This window comes from Triticum urartu, chromosome 5A (genome assembly GCF_056163025.1).
Source record: "Triticum urartu cultivar PI428250 chromosome 5A, HENAU_Tu73, whole genome shotgun sequence".
In the NCBI taxonomy this organism is placed as follows: domain Eukaryota; kingdom Viridiplantae; phylum Streptophyta; class Magnoliopsida; order Poales; family Poaceae; genus Triticum; species Triticum urartu.
The window spans coordinates 326,547,067-326,565,702 of NC_141877.1; the positions used below are offsets into that span (position 1 = coordinate 326,547,067).

The window sequence follows — 18,636 nt, forward strand, 5'->3', positions numbered from 1 at the left end:
AACGAGATTGAACTAGGTATGAGGATACCAACGATTGAATCTCGGGCAAGTAACATACCAATGACAAAGGGAATGACGTATGTTGTCCTTGCGGTTTGATCGATAAAGATCTTCATAGAATAGGTAGGAACCAATATGAGCATCCAGGTTCCGTTGTTGGTTATTGATCGGAGATATGTCTCGGTCATGTCTACATATTTCTAGAACCCGTAGGGTCCGCACGCTTAACGCTCGATGACGATTTGTATTATGAGTTATCTATTTTGGTAACTGAAGGTTGTTCGGAGTCCCAGATGAGATCACGAACATGACAAGGAGTCTCGAAATAGTCGAGAGGTAAAGATTGATATATTGGACGGTACTATATGGACACCGGAATGGTTTCGGGATGTTTCGGATATTTATCGGAGTACCGAGGGGTTACCGGAACCCCTCGGGGAAAGTAATGGGCCTACATGGGCCATAGGGGAGAGGGGAGGAACCCCACAAGGGGTGGCCGCGCCCCCCTCCTATAGGGAGTCCGAATTGGACTAGGGGAGGGGGTGCGCTCCCCTTTCCTTATCCTCTTCCCTCTCCCTTCCCTCTTTCTCCCTCCATGAGAAGGAAAAAAGGGGGAGAATCCTACTAGGACTGGAGTCCTAGTAGGACTCCCCTCTCCTTGGCGCGCCCCTGGTGGCCGGCCTCCTCCTTCCTCCTTTATATACGGGGGTAGGGGCACCCCAAAGAACAACATTTATTCTCTTAGCCGTGTGTGGTGCCTCCGTCCACAGTTTACTCCTCCGGTCATAGCGTCGTAGTGCTTAGGCGAAGCCCTGTGTGGATCACATCACCATCACCGTCACCATGATGTCGTGCTAACGAAACTCTTCCTCGACCCTCTGCGGGATCAAGAGTTCGAGGGACGTCATCGAGCTGAACGTGTGCTGAACTTGGAGGTGCCGTACGTTCGGTACCAGATCGGTTGGATCGCGAAGACATTTGACTACATCAACCGCGTTAACTTAATGCTTCCGCTTTTGGTCTACGAGGGTACGTGGACACACTCTCCCCCTTTCGTTGCTATGCATCTCCTAGGTAGATTTTGCGTGATCATAGGAATTTTTTTGAAATTGCATGATATGTTCCCTAACAATATAATACTATATCGTCAACGAATGTTAAGCGTGCAGACCCTACGGGTTTGAGAATGATGTAGACATGACCAAGACGCCTCTCCGGTCAATAACCAATAGTGGAACCTGGATGCCCATGTTGGTTCCTACATATTCTATGAAGATCTTTATCGGTCAAACCTTATGACAACATATTTAATTCCCATTGTCTGTCTGTATGTTACTTGCCCGAGATTCGATCGTCAGTATCTTCATACCTAGTTCAATCTCTTTACCGGTAAGTCTCTTTACTCGTTCCGTAATACATCATCTCGTAACTAACTCCTTAGTCACATTGCTTGCAAGCTTCTTGTGATGTGTATTACCGAGAGGGCCCAGAGATACCTCTCCGATACACGGAGTGACAAATCCTAATCTCGATCTATGCCAACTCAACAGACACCTTCGGAGATATCGGTAGAGCATCTTTATGATCACCCAGTTACATTGTGACGTTTGATAGCACACAAGGTATTCCTTCGGTATCCAGTAGTTGCATGATCTCAGAGTCGAAGGAATATGTATTTGACATTCAGAAAGCAATAACAATAAACTGAACGATCATATGCTAAGCTAACGGATGGGTCTTTTCCATCACATCTTTCTCCTAATGATGTGATCTCGTTATCAAGTGACAACACATGTCTATGGTTAGGAAACCTTAACCATCTTTGATTAACGAGCTAGTCTAGTAGAGGCTCACTAGGGCCACGGTATTTTGTTTATGTATCCACACATGTATTTAAGTTTCCAATCAATACAATTCTAGCATGAATAATAAACCTTTATCATTAATAAGGAAATATAGTAATAACAACTTTATTATTGTTTCTAGGGCATATTTCCATCACGACGTCCTCGAAGGAGGTCGGCTCCGGAGTCGAGCCTTCGGAGCCGGGCGGGTCTTTGATCCAGTCGGACGTCTAGCCTGACAGAACAAGTTCACCACGGGAATCCGTGGTGTACTCGAGGCCGTCGAAGGTCACGATTTGATCTCGGGCGTAGTTTTCGACAAAGGCCAGATGGCCCGTTGAGCCGGTGCAGAAGATCATGTTGCTGAACACAAAAAGCTGGACGGAGCGTAAACGCTCCCACGACCATTGCTGCAGTTGATCTGCGAATGAGCCATTGATCCTTCTGTTGATCCCACAACGAAACTCTCAATGAAAGCACCAATGTCGGTGTGAAAACCGACAGATATCGGGATAGGGGCTCTCGAGCTGTGGATCTCGGACATATGGTAACAGAAACAAGGAGACGATGTTTTACCCAAGTTCGGACCCTCTTGATGGAGGTAAAACCCTATTTCCTGCTCTTGTTTATATTGATATAGATGTATCGAGTATAGAGTTGATCTACCTCGAGATCGTAAAATGTAGTCTAGCTCTAGGGCTAGGTGAATGATATTGCGTTGATCTCCCCTCTAAGGGCTAAACCCTACGACTTATATACACGCCAGGTAGGGTATCTAGGGTTACAAGGTCGATATCTAGGCGCTACTGCTAAGTGGGGCCCGCCATGTGGCCAGGTTCAAAATTAGCAGTAGCGCCCTGCACAAAAAAGCACGCTACTACTATTACAGTAGCAATAGCGCGGTTAATGTGGGCGTGCTACTGCTAAACCTAGTGTGGCGAGAACGGTCGGGCAATTTTAGTAGTAGCGTGGTTCTACCGAGCCGCACTACTGCTAAGTCGGTAGCAGTAGCGCCTGTTTATGGACCACGCTACTGCTAATTAGCAGTAGCGCCCCTTCTTGTCCAGCGCTACTGCTAAGATTCTGTGTATAAGGTTTTCCCTAGTAGTGATGGCAGGAGAAGTCTTGGAGTATACGACAAGTCTTCGGTAGATGTAGTCTTGACCACGCCCCCCCCCCCTGCGTACAGCCTTCAGAATCCTTCTTGAGAATGAATGAGGGCCCATCGGCCCAATCCGAGGAACATGGGCCGACTGGATTAGTACCCTTTAATCCAGGACACCATTAAACACTGACCTTCAAACCACCCACATCCGCCCAAACCAGTCTGTCATGACGTGTTTTGGCATCCAGCGCGATACCCCATCCGTCCGTGGACCAGTCCAGACGTCCGTTTTCTCACAAACCGGGAGCATTACATCAAACACGACATAATTCATCAAAGTTCAGGCATAATTTACATAAAACAAACGACATTTCATTTATTTAACTAAACCAAGCCCGTAACACTCAAAGTAATTATAGAAAATAGCATAATTCATCCATAAGTAGCATGCAAATATCTCTAGTACAACAATAGTTCAAATTCAACGATATAACCAGATGTTCAACAAGTTGTTCGAATTCACTAAGTCCAAATTCATTGATACTATAATCAGAGCCGGTACATGTCGTCCCACACAAGTTGATCCTTAAGCTTCATTCAGCAATGTATGTGTGTGCATGGCCTGCCCACGGTCCTCCAGTACTTCACGACAGAGCGTCCAACCTATACAATGTGTAGAGAAACATTGAGTGAATGAATGAATTAACCAACATGTAGAGCAAGAAGAAGCAAACTTACGATCTCCATGGTTGACACACCCAATGGCAACATCGTCTCCACACGTTCAACTGCGTCGCAGAACTTCATGACGGAGTGGCAAATGGTGTACCATCGGTGTGATATTGACCTCACATTCTGTTCATGGATGATGTGTATGTCGTAGAGTGCTTTCGCGCATGAAACAAATCATGCACGTGCTGCCAAAAGATCGCGCATGAAACAATCATGAACCGCGATGTAGTCCAAGTAGGGCAAGCGCGTTAGTGGCGGCTGCGGATGTCCTACGGTGCCTTGACGGCGGCCGGAGAGATACAATGACGGTGTCGAAAGAGGAGGATGCGGATACAAAGCAAGGGTAGAGTGAAAGAAAAGTGAACCGGAATGGGTATTTTAGTCAGCCGGGGATGTCAATATACTATATGGCGGCGACGATCTGTACTCCCGTAAAGTTTATCACTGTTCGCGGACTGAGCTCCACCGCTCCGGGGACGAATAGGCTGTCTGATTTGGGATCAACTTTGGAAATGCCCGAGATGACGAGTACAACCATGTCATGTTCCCGTGGACAACGACTTGATTCCGGTGAAATTCCCGCAAAATCACTGCGCAATTTCAGGCATAACAAGAAGAGTTAATAAGGGAAAGAAAAGGGAGGGAAATTTCCAGCTGCCATGTGTGCACGGTACCTGGCTGGCCTGAAACAGACAGGCAGGCAGGCAGACATCCACGCCTGCCTCCGATCCACCCAAAAGTACACTCCAGTTCCAATATTCCGCGTCCTGGACTGACTTGCGCTCCGAGCTCTTCTTTCTCCTCTGCCTTCTCGGCCTCTCCCAGCTCATCCCGTTCCCAGCACACTGCCCGCGCCCTGCCTCCTCTTCTCTCGATTCCCTCCTTTAGCCATCTTTACAGGCACAAAATCATCCCAGCCTTTTCCTGCCACTCCTCTCCTTCTCCACATTCCGTGAGCGCGTTTTCCCCACTTGAAATTCCGGCTCTCGAGACACAAGATCCGCGAGGGGTGGTGGATTCTTTACTTGCTCGTTCCAAAAATCCCACTCTGCCCCGCTGCTCCACTTACCTTGTAAGGAGTAGCGGAGACACTTTACCCGATTCGTTTCTTCAGGCGGCATGGAACGGCGTGTGCTTCCATCGTGCCCAAGATTTCAGCAGCTTTAGGTGGTGGTATATAGAAGTTGGAATCTTTGCCTTCCTTTTATCGTCTCCCGTTCTGCTCTGCTCTTACTGTCTTTTACTACCCTCTTGCAGAGCTGCCTGGACTCCATTGGGGGCGGAATGGAGGTCTGGAGCATCAGAGCGGCGCAGCTCTTGCTCTTCTTCTTCCTCTTGTCTGAGAGGCATGGGTCTTGTGCCGCCCTCGGTGAAGAAGGTGAGATGGATTTCCCATGGGTTTGTGATTAGGAAGTGGCCATGGTTGTGTTGGTTCAAGTGGAACAGTCGTTGACCATCTGTGTGTCTATCTTGGTGCTTCAGGGCGAGCCATGGGTTTCAGAGAAGAGCACCCAAGTGGATGGTTATGGAATTTGGGAGAAAAGAAGGTTTTCAGCGCAGCGGCGACGCCGTAAGTCAGCCTGATCTGTTCTTGTTCTTGTAGGATCAAATTCATGGTGAAATGATTGCTACCTTTTCTTTTCCTGTGAAGATGTCAAATCATTTGCAAGTAGTTATCTTGTATGTATCGCTTAGTCGTGATTAAAGTTACTCAACGAACAAGTCCTATTTTGATTTCAAGGGGTACATGATATTGCCCGCCGTTGTCTTTTTCTATTTGTAGCGTCATGGATTTACAAGTCAAAGGGGTCTAGAAGAAGCCATGACCATTAAGTAGAGAATATGCAGGACAGCTAGATGTCTTTCTAGAGGAAGCTATGATTTTGTCTCTGGAATATTTAGGATACGTGTGTGAAACAAGGCTTTCACTCTTAAGTATTTCTTGATGCGTCCCTCTTTTTTTTGACAATATCCAAAAAATTTACCTTCATGGATCAAGTCCTTCAGGTCTAGGGAAAACAGTATTTCTAGGAGTAAATTGCATCTGGAGCATTACAGAATTAAATTTCTGCAGTGCTTGATACATAATCTCTATTTTTTTACATTATGGGCTTGATATACATAATCTAAAGCCATGTGATGATCTTTGCAGCTTAGTCAAGGGAAAAAAACTGTCAATTGAAATTCCTAACGAGTTGCAAGAGCGTATCATTATTTCAGAGGTTCTAACTGATGGAAGGCAAGAATCGTGCAGAAAATGTTTAACAAAGTCAGTCTTCTTCTTTATATACCAGCTTCCCTTTCGTAAGAATTTCTGAGTAAGATGGGCCTAACTTCTAAAGTAAAACTGACATGACACAGGCAGTTGAAAACCAAAATACTCTGTTTCAGTTTAACCGGCAATCTTGACTTTGACTAGTTAAACTTTGCAATCTTTTCCCCACAAAATAAAATAAATAGAACCCACACTTTTTGAATCTTTCGGTAAACATCCGTTCTTTATCGAAAAATTTATTGTGGCCCCTTGAAAATACATGCTCATTTTCACTAAAAATAGGTTAAAGGCAAATGCCAAACATAAGTACACATGACAGCTGTTGTACAAGGGATGTGTAGCCTGTCTCTTACATTAGTAAAGCTTAAGCATTGATATGTTAAAGCTTGAAGCGTGGAGAATACTGATATGCTAACTGTGGACTATACAAGTTTAACAATCAGACTCTTCAATTTATATTGGTGTTTTATATGCAGAACCATAGAGAGTAACACCCTGAGGCAACTCCTACAGGCAAGGGAGCTTCAAGAATCAGCACCTTCCTCTAAGGCTCCTGATCAGTTTCATGAAAGCCAGGCTCCCATGTCTTTGCCACCATCGTATTCGCAAGCTGAAACCAACGAGTCTTCTTCTGTGCCTCACTGGGCTATCTACGCAGTGTGCATCAGTGGAGTGCTTGGCCTTGTGGTTATAGCCTCTGTTGTGTATCTACTTGTCTCCCGTAGAAAGAAGGATAACACCGTCAATCCATGGGCTACCGGGCTGAGTGGACAGCTAAGGAAAGCCTTTGTGACAGGTCAGTCTCCTATTACCTGAAGCTAAAATGCCATATTACATCATCTGAAATGTGTGCCACAGATTGAACTTGGAGATGTTGAGTGTGCTTTACCTTGTGGGCAGGTGTTCCTTCTTTAGGAAGGGCCGAACTTGAGGCGGCGTGTGAGAATTTCAGCAATGTGATTGGTACTGTATCTGACAGTGCATTGTACAAGGGAACCCTGTCAAGTGGAGTTGAAATAGCTGTTGCCTCCAGTCCAGTTAAGTCTGCCAAAGAATGGTCGGATCGGTCCGAGGAGCAATTTAGGAACAAGGTAAGAAGTAATAGGCGAAACTACAACAGTGCTCAGATGTTCTCAACTAGCGTAGTACTGCTCTATCCCCGTTGTCTGTGCCTGACCAACTCTTCCTCTTTCAGATCTCTGAGTTATCCAAGGTGAACCACAAGAACTTCATGAACCTACTTGGTTACTGCACATGCGACGCTCCGTTCACCAGGATGATGGTGTTTGAGTACGCTCCATGCGGTTCCCTCTTCGAGCATCTGCACGGTGAGCTGCACATCAGTATCTGAATATCTTCCATATGCTGTTCTTGCTTCTGCTACTTCTCTCTCAGAAACAGTGAGGCTCATCCGATCCATGTTTTTCGATGCAGTGAGGGAAGCAGAGCACCTGGACTGGCCTACCCGGCTGCGCATCATCATGGGAGTGACATACTGCCTGGAGCACATGAACCAGCTAGACCCTCCTGTCACCCCAAGAACCCTAAACTCCTCATCCATCTACCTCACCGAGGACTACGCGGCCAAGTTCTCCGACACCGAGTTCTGGAAGGACGACGACGCGGACGCGTCGGCGCCGACGCGATCCGCAGGCCAGGACAGCATCGTCTACAAGTTCGGGATACTGCTGCTCGAGGTGATCTCCGGCCGGCTGCCCTTCTCCGAGGACCACGGCCTGCTCGTCCTCTGGGCCTCCAGCTACCTGGACGGCAAGCGGCCGATCGGCTCGATGGCCGACCCGGTGCTCAGGGCGTCGTCGCCTGTGCCCGAAGAGGACCTGGCGGCGCTGTGTGATGTCGTGAGGCTGTGCATCAACCGCGAGGCGGCGAAGAGGCCGTCCATGGGCGAGGTCGCGAGGCTGATGAAAGGCGCCGTCAGACTGTCGCCGGAGCAGACGACCCCGAGGAATAACCCGCTGTGGTGGGCTGAGCTCGAGATCATGTCCACGGCATCCACCTGAAATGACATACAGTATAAAGGGAAGGATAATTATACTGTACGTACTTACTAGATTTTGCGTTTTAGTTTCTTCTTCGTTACTTTTTTGTATGATATGGTACACTCCTTTTGGCCCCAATTTGTTTTTGTCCTTGGATCACTGTGATCCTGCATATTTCTTAAAGTTGAAAGGAATAGTAATTATTATTGTTGACGTATACGGAGTATTTGTTAAAATTGTGTTGAATATGTGTACTAGGCTACAATTATACTTATGTGATTTGGTAGATGGGAAGGTGAGCCCGTAACCATGCCTTGGGATTAGCCATGAAGATGAACTTCGTTAACAAAACATCACGTGTCCTGTCTACTTTTCTGCAATGAAAATTCAGGCTTTTCTAACCGTATTTGCATTTCTATTATTTCTCATGTATCCCTAGGAAACCATCTAATTAATACATGTAGCATACTATTGGCAATAAATAAATAAATAAATAATCTAATTAATACATGTAGCATACTATTCGCAATAAATAAATAAATAAATACATGTAGAATACATAGACAGTGCTCCATATTCCACCATCGTAAAAGTTGATAGAAAAAGTTTTATTAGCCCGCTCTCTGCATCATGAGATGCATATGGCTTAAGTTATTACATCGCTGAGTACAAAGTTTGCAAACAATGGTCTTGCCAAAAAATGAGGGAAAGAACAAAACTATCAAACTACTCGAACGAACATGCTAAACAAAACCACTCTAAATATTGAGAAGCCTATCACTAGCACACCACTCAAACTTAATCCTATGAAAAAAAAAAATCCTTGGATTGCAATCCTACAAATCAAATAATGAATGTAGAGAAAACTCGTAAGGATTATAATTCTTCAAAAATCACACATAGGATAGACAGCAAGAGCCCTGCGATAGAAATATTTACAAGAACCTAACTAGTACTCCCTCCATTCACGAATATAAGGTGTTCTAAGTTTTTTATGAATTGAACGTATATAGACACGTTTTAGTGTGTTCGTTCACTTGTTTGAGTATGTATGTAGTCCATATTGAAATATCCAAAACATTTTATATTTGTGCACGGAGGGAGTAACAAATTTTTCTCTTAATTTCTTACAACCAACATAAACTGTACATGGCATGTACATGCAAAAATGAAACACCATACAAATGATGTACTGCAAACATTCTGTAGTTAAATGAAGAAAAAAAATGTCTTGAGCATATTCACGACCAGGTGGAAGGGATGACAATGTCAGTTTGCAGACAATCAAGCTGATCATCAGGTCTTTCAGTTGTAGAGAACACCATGATTGCTTGTTGCATCGTTGGTCGGTATGATGGATTTGGTTCTATGCAACAAACAGCAAACACGATCACTTTGAATATTTCACTTGCGATCTCAGTTTCAGGGAATGGGAGCCGGATGTCCAACAAATCCTCAAGTGATGTACTTCTGTTGGCCATGGAAGAAAGAAAATCACCTGGATGATGTCCCATGAACAACTCGAGCATGAGTACTCCAAAGCTATAGACATCGCACTTCTCTGTCACCCTTGTTGAGTACGCAAGCTCTGCTATGCCAATATTGACGAGTTAGCCTTTTGTGAATGTGTATGTATAGATGCAAAAAGTACTATATATGTATCGATGAAGCTAGTGTTTTTACACAAATGGAAATCACTTGGAATCTTCCCTAGACGCGCACACGGCCAATGTCCATCATTACAAATTGCTAACAAGTAGTTAGTGAAACAAATGGGCTCAATGATTGATGTGGCTAATGTGTATTGCACACATTAGATACAAAATGTGTACTGTCGAGGACTGCATGGTAAACTGTTCTACATCTAGTGACCATAAGAAAAGTAAATACTAACAGATATTTAGTTTTTCAGATAATGAACGCTTTTATTCCCCCCGGCCTCATCATTATAGATGCATAAAAACTAACCTGTTACAACGTTTTATTACAAATTCACCAAATAATGACCTCATCAAAACGTTTACGAGATGGAGAAAACATAACAACACAAAGATTTAACCGATAGATATAATTTTACCTGGGGCAAGATATCCGTTCGTCCCAGCAAGCCTTGTACAGTTTGATGCATCTCCATCTAGTATTTTTGCTAGACCAAAATCTGAAATACAGGCACTGAAATCCATATCAAGCAAAATGTTGCTGGTAGTTATATCTCTATGGACTATCGGTGCAAAGCAATCATGATGCATGTAGGACAGAGCATTTGCAACATCCTTAGTGATATTTAATCTTCTTGTCCAATCCAACTCAATTGCAGTTTCCTTGCTCTGCAAAGATTTCGCTAAGCTTCCCCTATCCATATATTCATACACAAGGAATCTCTGATGAGCAGCAGCGCAGTAGCCAAATAACTTCACAATGTTGCGATGCCGAATATGAATCAAAGCATCTATTTCACGATGGAATAGCTTGTCATCTTCCATCGTGTGAATCTTCTTTATTGCAAATATTTCACCTGTTGGTAACTGGGCTCTATAGACAGATCCACTCCCTCCGCTTCCAATGCAGTGAGCATCGCTGAATCTTTTTGTGGCGTCAATAATTTTCTTGTACACATCTTCCCCGTCAAAGTTCCAGATGGCGAACATCTTGACCTGTTCCAGTCCCTTTCCACTTTCAGCCTTGGATTTCTTCCTTTTACATTGCCATGTTGCTAGTGCAGTAATGAGCATAAAAGTCACAGTGGCAGGTATTATAGCTAGTAAAATAGCTCTAGGCTTCCTTCCTTTTTGATAGCTTGAAGTGTGGTCACAAGGGGGCAGATTTTTCACACCATCACCGCATAAATGTGTATTATGCACGAACCATTCGGTTGGAGCTTCTTTGAAGAGCCTGCTTTGTGGCACTGGCCCTTCAAGTTTGTTATAAGACACGTCCATGTATAAGAGGCTGTTCATGCGTTGAAATGATGGCGGAATCCTGCCGCTTAATGCATTATGTGAAAGATTCAAGGCTTCAAGCATGCTAAGATCACCCAACTGAGTTGGTATCATGCTACTAAATGAATTTTCACTCAGATCTAACAATCCTTGCAGGTTTACCAGCATCCCTAGTTCCATAGGAATGCTACCATTGAGTTGATTATGGCTCAAATTCAGAAGGCGAAGCTTTAAGCACTGCCCAACTGATCCCCCTAACTGCCCACTTAGGTTGTTCGAAGATAAATCCAAATACTCCAGATTTTTTAGAGACGCAATTTCCTGCGGTATACTTCCCCTGAGCAAGTTGTTGCCGAGGCTCAAATTGAATAATGTCATTATATTGCCAATTTCTGGAGGAATATGTCCTTCGAGTTTATTTGATGAAACATCAAGTATCCTCAACTGAGACAGTTTCCCTATGCTTGGTGGTATGACTCCAGTGATACCATTTTCTGAAGCGCGCAACATGGAAAGTCCGTGGCACTCACCCCAGCTATGAGATAGTTGACCAAATAGTTTATTTGAGCTGATATCTATGTACACAAGATTCGGATAAACCCCCATCTCAGAGATATCTCCTTGGAGCTGATTTCGTTCAAGACGAAACCGTACCAGGCTTGTGCATCTTAGCAAGCTTGTTGGCAAGGGTCCAACCAACATGTTGTTATAAGCGGTGAAATTTTGTAGCCGGACTCCCGAACAAAGACCGGATGGCAGGGAACCGGAGAGTTTGTTAGAACTCAGCGTCAACCAAACAAGATTTCTCAAGTTTCCAATTTCTTGTGGAATGGATCCAGACAATTGGTTATAGCAAAGGTATAGAGTAGTGAGCTTAGTCAAGTTCCCTAAGCTACTTGGGATGGAGCCGCTTAGTGTGTTGTTGTAAATGTTCAATTCCTCCAAGTTCACTAAATAACCTAGCTCTCCAGGGATGTTTCCAGAAAGTTGGTTATCGTGAAGGTCCAATGTGGTGAGTCTTGTCAAATTCCCCAAACTGTTTGGAATGGACCCCGTAAGTTTGTTCTGCCCTAGTCCCAAACACTCCAAGTTCACTAAATTCCTTATTTCTTTAGGGATGGGTCTGATGAGCTCGTTAGCCGAAAGATTTAGAGTTGCTAACCGTGTTAAGTTTCCTATACTAGTTGGAATATAGCCTTCAAGATGGTTTGCACTAAGGTTAAGCTGCTTAAGCCTCGCTAATTTTCCAATTTCCGGAGGAATTCGTCCCGAAAGCTGATTATCTGAAAGATGCAGGAATGTGAGTTTGTTCAGGTCACCAATACCGCCCGGGATCGAGCCTGAAAAGTTGTTTTGGCTCATGTCTAGGTGCTGGAGGCTGAATAAATTCACAATATCTTTGGAAATGGGAGCTGCTAGGTTATTCCTGGATAATGACAGCCTATTCAGATTTTCTAAAATTACTGTGGAGTTATTAACTGGACAGAATGAAACTGGACCTGAAAGCTTGTTGTCAGACAAATCCAACGTGACCAGGTGATTTAGGTGGCCTATTTCACAGGGGATGCTACCAACCAGCCGATTGCCTGACAAGTCTAGGCTCACAAGGGTACCCAGTTCTCCTATCTGTCCTGGTATTTCGCCGGAGATTTGGTTGTCATGGAGCATCAGGAGATGCAGCTTCGTGAGGTTTGCTAGAGAAGGTGGGATGGAGCCGCTTATCTGGTTGCCTTGGAGTTGCAGGGCATGCAGCTCGCCGAGGGCCGCGATGCTCGGAGGAATGGTCCCGGCGAGCCTGTTGCGCGAGAGGTCGAGGCTCGTCAGGTCCCTCAGGGCCGCGAAGTCGAGGGACTCGAGAGTGCCTGCGAGCCGCGTCCCGCGCAGGTGGATGCCGGTGATCACCGGCCGGCGCCGCGTGCCGCACCTGACGCCGCGCCAGCTGCAGAGCGTCGACGTGTTTCCCCAGGACCGCAGGGCGTGCTGGCTTTGGCCGCCGAGGGTGGCTCTCCAGGCCAGGAGCGCTCCTGCTTGCTCTCCGACTCCGAGGGACGGCGGCAGGGCGGCGATGGGCGAGACAAGAGCCATAAGTATGACGAGAGAGGCCAGTAGTGTTGTCGAAGGAGACGAGTCCATGGCCGGGTGTAGCTCCACGATTCTAGGTGGCTGACTATGGATGAGAGCTCGTTGCGGCGCCTTAAATCGTCGCGATTCTGCGGCGGATTTCTTCTTCCTCCCTGTACTGTACCTACCGCGGGCAAATCGCGCCGTGGAACGGTATGCGTTTCTGTTTCTTCTGATTCTAATGAATGAACGAGCGTCTGAAGTCTGAACATGCGCGATTAAAAAGGACGCCGAAACGGCGGCGTGGAATTGTATGAGATTTGAATTTTGGGTGCTTGATGGAGATGGTCAAAGGTATGGTCAGGTTAAACTCTGACTAGACAGGCGAGATCAAAACCGCGCGACGAAATGAATGTCATACATCACTTTTCTTTTTTAGTTTCTTTCGCAATTTTCAATAAAATGTGAACTTTATTGACTTAAAATGATGATATAAACACAATGAGCACACATCCGACTTCTGCATAAATAAAATGCACACAATCAACATAAACACACATAAATGGATATTTTTTTTCGAATACGTGAGATTGAGTATCATTCCATTGATAGGTTGGGTGGTGAGTACAAAGGTTGGCGCCCTGGACATACGCAAGATAGCGGTGCGCATGGTGAGCAGGGAGGGGTGAGGATGCTCAGCCTCGTTAGTTACACGTTTATGTTACAGGAACAATCTGGCCGAGCCCTTTTGCGCCGGCTCTGGCCCATAGTTTCGCCTCCTGCTTGATATCGTCGAGGATGGTGTGGAGGTTGGGAGATGTGTTGTCGAAGAGGACGGCGTTGCGATGCTTCCATATGGCCCAGGAGGTGATGGCGACCAGGAAGTTGATGCCCTTGCGTAAGCATGTCGGGACGCTGGTAGCGGTCCACCACTCGAAGAAGCTGGTGGTGCCGTCAGAGGGGGGGGGGGTGCTGCTGCGCGGTACCAAGCCAAAGTGTCGTGCCAAGCCATGCGCGAGAAGACCAGGTACTTAAGAAGCACCATCAAATAAGAGCAACCATGTGTTATCGCCACTACTTTCCATAATCCCAACAGCTATATGCGCTGGCTTAGAAATTTCACCGCTGTAGCTGCATAACCATAGCCTCTGCGTCAAATCGCCATCCATAGATCGCATCTCATCACTGAAGGCAAACTGGTTGGAGTAAGAGCTACTAAAAACCACAAAGGAACCATCTGGCTACAAACCACAAACTCGCTAGTATGCGTCACCAACAGCAACCATTGGACATGGAGACACTAGGCCATACCGCCTCATCTGGGAGAGCGCTGATTGCGGAGGAGGGCTAGGAACCCACCTCCCTCCACGTCCCTGGGAACCCCTGCCCCACGCCATAGACGGATCTAGGGAAAACCAATCACTCTGGCCAGCCCCGCTGGATCTGTGCAGATGCAGCAACGGTGGTTGCACCGACCAATGACAGGTGTGGGATGGTTACATCCCCTTGAGGCACGACTGACGGACTTGATTCCGACAAATCTTGAGTAAGGGGTCCAAGCTAGTAGCCTACATTTACGGTAAAAGGACACGAGGTTTTACCTAGGTCCGGGCTCTCTCAAAGAGATAATACCCTATGTTCTGGTTGGGTTTGTATTGATTTGGGATGGAGTACAATGTACAGATTGATCTACCATGAGATTGTTTCGTGTGGTCTACGTGCCTTATGAAGGAAATATGCCCTAGAGGCAATAATAAAGTTGTTATTTTATATTTTCTTATATCATGATAAATGTTTATTATTCATGCTAGAATTGTATTAACCGGATACTTGATACATGTGTGGATACATAGACAAAACACAAGTGTCCCTAGTAAGCCTCTACTAGACTAGCTCGTTAATCAAAGATGGTTAAGTTTTCTAACCATAGACATGTGTTGTCATTTGATGAACGAGATCACGTCATTAGGAGAATGATGTGATGGACAAGACCCATCCGTTAGCTTAGCATGTTGATCGTTCAGTTTTATTGCTATTGCTTTCTTCATGTCATATACATATTCCTTTGACTATGAGATTATGCAACTCCCAGATACCGGAGGAATACCTTGTGTGCTATAAAACGTCACAACGTAACTGGGTGATTATAAAGATGCTCTACAGGTATCTCCGAAGGTGTTTGTTGGGTTGGCATAGACCGAGATTAGGATTTGTCACTCCGAGTATCGAAGAGGTATCTCTTGGCCCTCTCGGTAATGCACATCATAATAAGCCTTGCAAGCAATGTGACTAATGAGTTAGTTTCAGGATGATGCATTACAGAACGAGTAAAAAGACTTGCCGGTAACGAGATTGAACTAGGCATGTAGATACCGACGATCGAATCTCGGGCAAGTAACATACTAATGACAAAGGGAATAACGTATGTTGTCATAACGGTTCGACCGATAAAGATCTTCGTAGAATATTTAGGAATCAATATGAGCATCCAGGTTCCGCTGTTGGTTATTGACCAAAGAGGGGAAAGAGAGAAGGAAGGGAAGGGATTCGGGGCCAAATGTGACGCCCCCGATTCAATCGTACACTAATCATGCACACAAACGTGTACGGTCAAGATCAGGGACTCACGGGAAGATATCACAACACAATTCTAAAAATAAAATAAGTCATACAAGCATCATATTACAAGCCAGGGGCCTCGAGGGCTCGAATACAAGAGCTCGATCATAGATGAGTCAGCGAAAGCAACAATATCTGAGTACAGACATAAGTTACACAAGTTGCCATAAGATGGCTAGCACAAACTGGGATACAGATCGAAAGAGGCGCAGGCCTCCTGCCTGGGATCTTCCTAAACTACTCCTGGTCGGCGGCGGCGGCCTGCACGTAGTAGTAGGCACCTCCAATGTAGTAGGAGTCGTCGTCGACAGTGGCGTCTGGCTCCTAGGCTCCAACATCTGGTTGTGACAACCATGTATAGAAAGGGGGAAAAGGGGGAGCAAAGCAACTGTGAGTACTCATCCAAAGTACTCGCAAGCAAGGAACTACACTACATATGCATTGGTATCAATGAAAGGGATAGTATATGTGGACCGAACTGCAGAATGCCGGAATAAGAGGGGATAGTTAGTCCTATCGAAGACTACGCTTTGGCAGCCTCCATCTTGAAGCAGTAGAAGAGAGTAGATGGTAAGTTAACCAAGTATCATCGCATAGCATAAATCCTACCCGGCGATCCTCTCCTCGTCACCCTGTTAGAGAGCGATCACCGGGTTGTATCTAGCACTTGAAAGGGTGTGTTTTATTTAGTATCCGGTTCTAGTTGTCATAAGGTCAAGGTACAACTCCGGGTCGTCCTTTTACCGAGGGACACGACTATTCGAATATATAAACTTCCCTGTAGGGGTCACCACATAACCCAACACGCTCGATCCCCTTTGGCCGGACACACTTTCCTGGGTCATGCCCGGCCTTGGAAGATCAACACGTTGCAGCCCCACCTAGGCAGAACAGAGAGGTCAACACGTCGGTCTACATCCTAAGCGCGCAGGGGTCTGGGCCCATCGCCCATTGCACACCTGCATGTTGCGTATGCAGCCGGTGAGCAGACCTAGCAACCTCCATTACAAAGGAAGTTGCATTACACGGTCCAACCCGGCGCGCACCGCTCAGTCGCTGACGTCAAGAAGGCTTCGGCTGATACCACGACGTCGAGTGCCCATAACTGCTCCCGCGTAGTTGGTTAGTGCGTATAGGCCAGTGGCCAGACTAAGATCAAATACCAAGATCTCGTTAAGCGTGTTATCTTGAAGTAACCGTGGACGCCGACCAGGGCCAGGCCCACCTCTCTCCTAGGTGGTCTCAACCTGCCATGTCGCTCCACCACAAAGTAACAGTCGGGGCCGTCGGGAACCTAGGCCCACCACTACCGGGATGGAACCACCTGTCCTTTCAACCCCCACACCGGAATCACTCGCGGGTACTCTACGAGCTGACCTGACTTTAGTCACCAAGTATCACATATTTTGTATATAAGTATATACCCGTGATCACCTCCCGAGTGATCGCAGCCTGATAGTCTAGCATGGCAGACTGACAAGAATGTAGGGCCACTTTATAAAACATTCGGGAAAGTATTCCCGGTGTTTGACATTTTTGGACAGATGAACCGGAGGGGGAAAGTTGCATGTTCACTATGCTAGCGACGTGTGGCTGACATACGGACTGCGTACTCAGATTCGTCTCGTTGTTCTGAGCAACTTTCATGTACAAAGTATTTTCATCCGAGTTATGGATTATTTTACATTATTTTTTAAAGATTTAAACAATTTCTGGAATTATAGTATTTCAAAATTAAAAATACCTAAACTGCTACCGGTACCCGGAGAAGTGCACCCAACAGTGTGCAAAGAGGCTGACAGGTGGGGTCCAGTTGACTGCCAAGCCAACAGTCAACTAGGACCGTTGACTGGTCAAAGGGGTCAACAAGACCCACATGTCAGTGGCTGGTAGCTTAAATTAACCTTATTTATCTAAATAGTGCACATGGTCCACACGTAATTGACTAACCACTTAATTAGAGTTAGTTTTAAATCCAGGGGTTAATTAGGTGCGGGGACCCGCTATCAAGGAGGGTTAGGGGCTAATTAGGTGGGGCTAATTATATGGTTAGCGGCCAGGCCCCACATGTCATAGGGCCAACTGGTTGGGGCTGTGGCCAGGTATGTGTGCACGTAGAGGAGAGAGCCGGCGGGCGCGGCATCCAGTGACAGGCGTGGCGGCCACGTTGCAGCGGCTGCAGTAGGCGGAGCACCGGCAGGCTCGTAGCTAGCTTCCCCAGTTTAAAGCTCCTATGACTAAGTGAAAGTTATAAAGCCCGCATATTTGATTGCCTCGTTTCTGCTAACACAACCGCCTTCGGGCACTGAGACATCGACTAAGGGTTGTCTTGTTATTGTGGAAACACCCCGCATAGCATCTACAAGGGGGTGGAAGCCGACGATGGGCCACTTTCAAGTGATAAACGGTCGCAACGGAGTCAAAATAAACAGATCATCGGTGTTCGTATTTTATATACGAGGGCTACCTTCCGTAATCATCATTATAAAGCCATAAATATGCATCAATTTGACTTAAGATTTTGGCCAAGCTGGGTTGCCTGGCTCCTATGCTTACCCCTATGTTCCCGATTGTTCGGCTAGGCGGTAAAGGGAGCACCTCTGTGATTGTTACTACCAAGTCATCCAAGTTAGTACCTCAGACTGGGTGAAGCCGAAAGCTAGCGATCTTAAAGGATATAATTGGTCGGCAATGACGGAAGTGAAAATTTTGGTTCATTAATACCATAGAGTTCGGGAAATTTCCCCGAACTAAATCCTCAATATTTTCCTCCCACATTGATTGGAGGTGAGGTTTCATGATCATGATCAGCATGACAACCCAAAGAAAGGAACCGATAGCGGGATTATTTTCTTTGGAAGATGTTTCATATCTCTCCGCGTACCTTTGTTTATAAAACCGTATGGCCGGATTGCCTTGTTTTCCATAAATCTTTGCCCTTATAACGGCTTTATAAAGTAGAACAAACACTCCCCGGCTTCTGGCCGAGGAGGTTGAAGCCGATGGTCGGTCAACAAAGTTTTGTATAATGCGGATCCGAGCATTAATGATGTAAAGTACT

The 18,636-nt window shown here is 45.9% G+C and overlaps 2 protein-coding genes across 6 annotated transcripts; one reads left to right on the forward strand and one right to left on the reverse strand.

Moving 5' to 3' along the window:
- Positions 1–4,470: 4,470 nt before the first annotated feature.
- Positions 4,471–8,202, forward strand: LOC125508698 (protein MALE DISCOVERER 2). Of its 4 annotated transcripts, none has more exons than XM_048673473.2 (8): positions 4,471–4,851; positions 4,939–5,059; positions 5,164–5,251; positions 5,834–5,950; positions 6,433–6,752; positions 6,857–7,047; positions 7,152–7,284; positions 7,391–8,202. In XM_048673473.2, exons 2-8 carry the CDS (start codon positions 4,966–4,968, stop codon positions 7,975–7,977), a joined length of 1,530 nt encoding a protein of 509 aa, XP_048529430.1. In that variant the 5' UTR covers positions 4,471–4,851; positions 4,939–4,965; the 3' UTR covers positions 7,978–8,202. The 4 variants fall into 4 exon arrangements, with proteins under 4 accessions (XP_048529430.1, XP_048529429.1, XP_048529432.1 ...); XM_048673472.2 differs by having other exon boundaries at positions 4,471–4,848; XM_048673475.2 differs by lacking the exon at positions 5,834–5,950 and having other exon boundaries at positions 4,472–4,851.
- Positions 8,203–9,025: 823 nt separating this feature from the next.
- On the reverse strand, positions 9,026–13,201 carry LOC125508697 (uncharacterized). 2 transcript variants are annotated; one of them, XM_048673470.2, is made up of 3 exons: positions 10,034–13,158; positions 9,455–9,544; positions 9,026–9,322 (listed from the first exon to the last, which is right to left on the reverse strand). In XM_048673470.2, the coding sequence occupies exons 1-3, from the start codon at positions 13,026–13,028 to the stop codon at positions 9,198–9,200; spliced, it is 3,210 nt and encodes a 1,069-aa protein (XP_048529427.1). In that variant the 5' UTR covers positions 13,029–13,158; the 3' UTR covers positions 9,026–9,197. The 2 variants fall into 2 exon arrangements, with proteins under 2 accessions (XP_048529427.1, XP_048529426.1); XM_048673469.2 differs by having other exon boundaries at positions 9,026–9,544; positions 10,034–13,201.
- Positions 13,202–18,636: the final 5,435 nt, after the last annotated feature.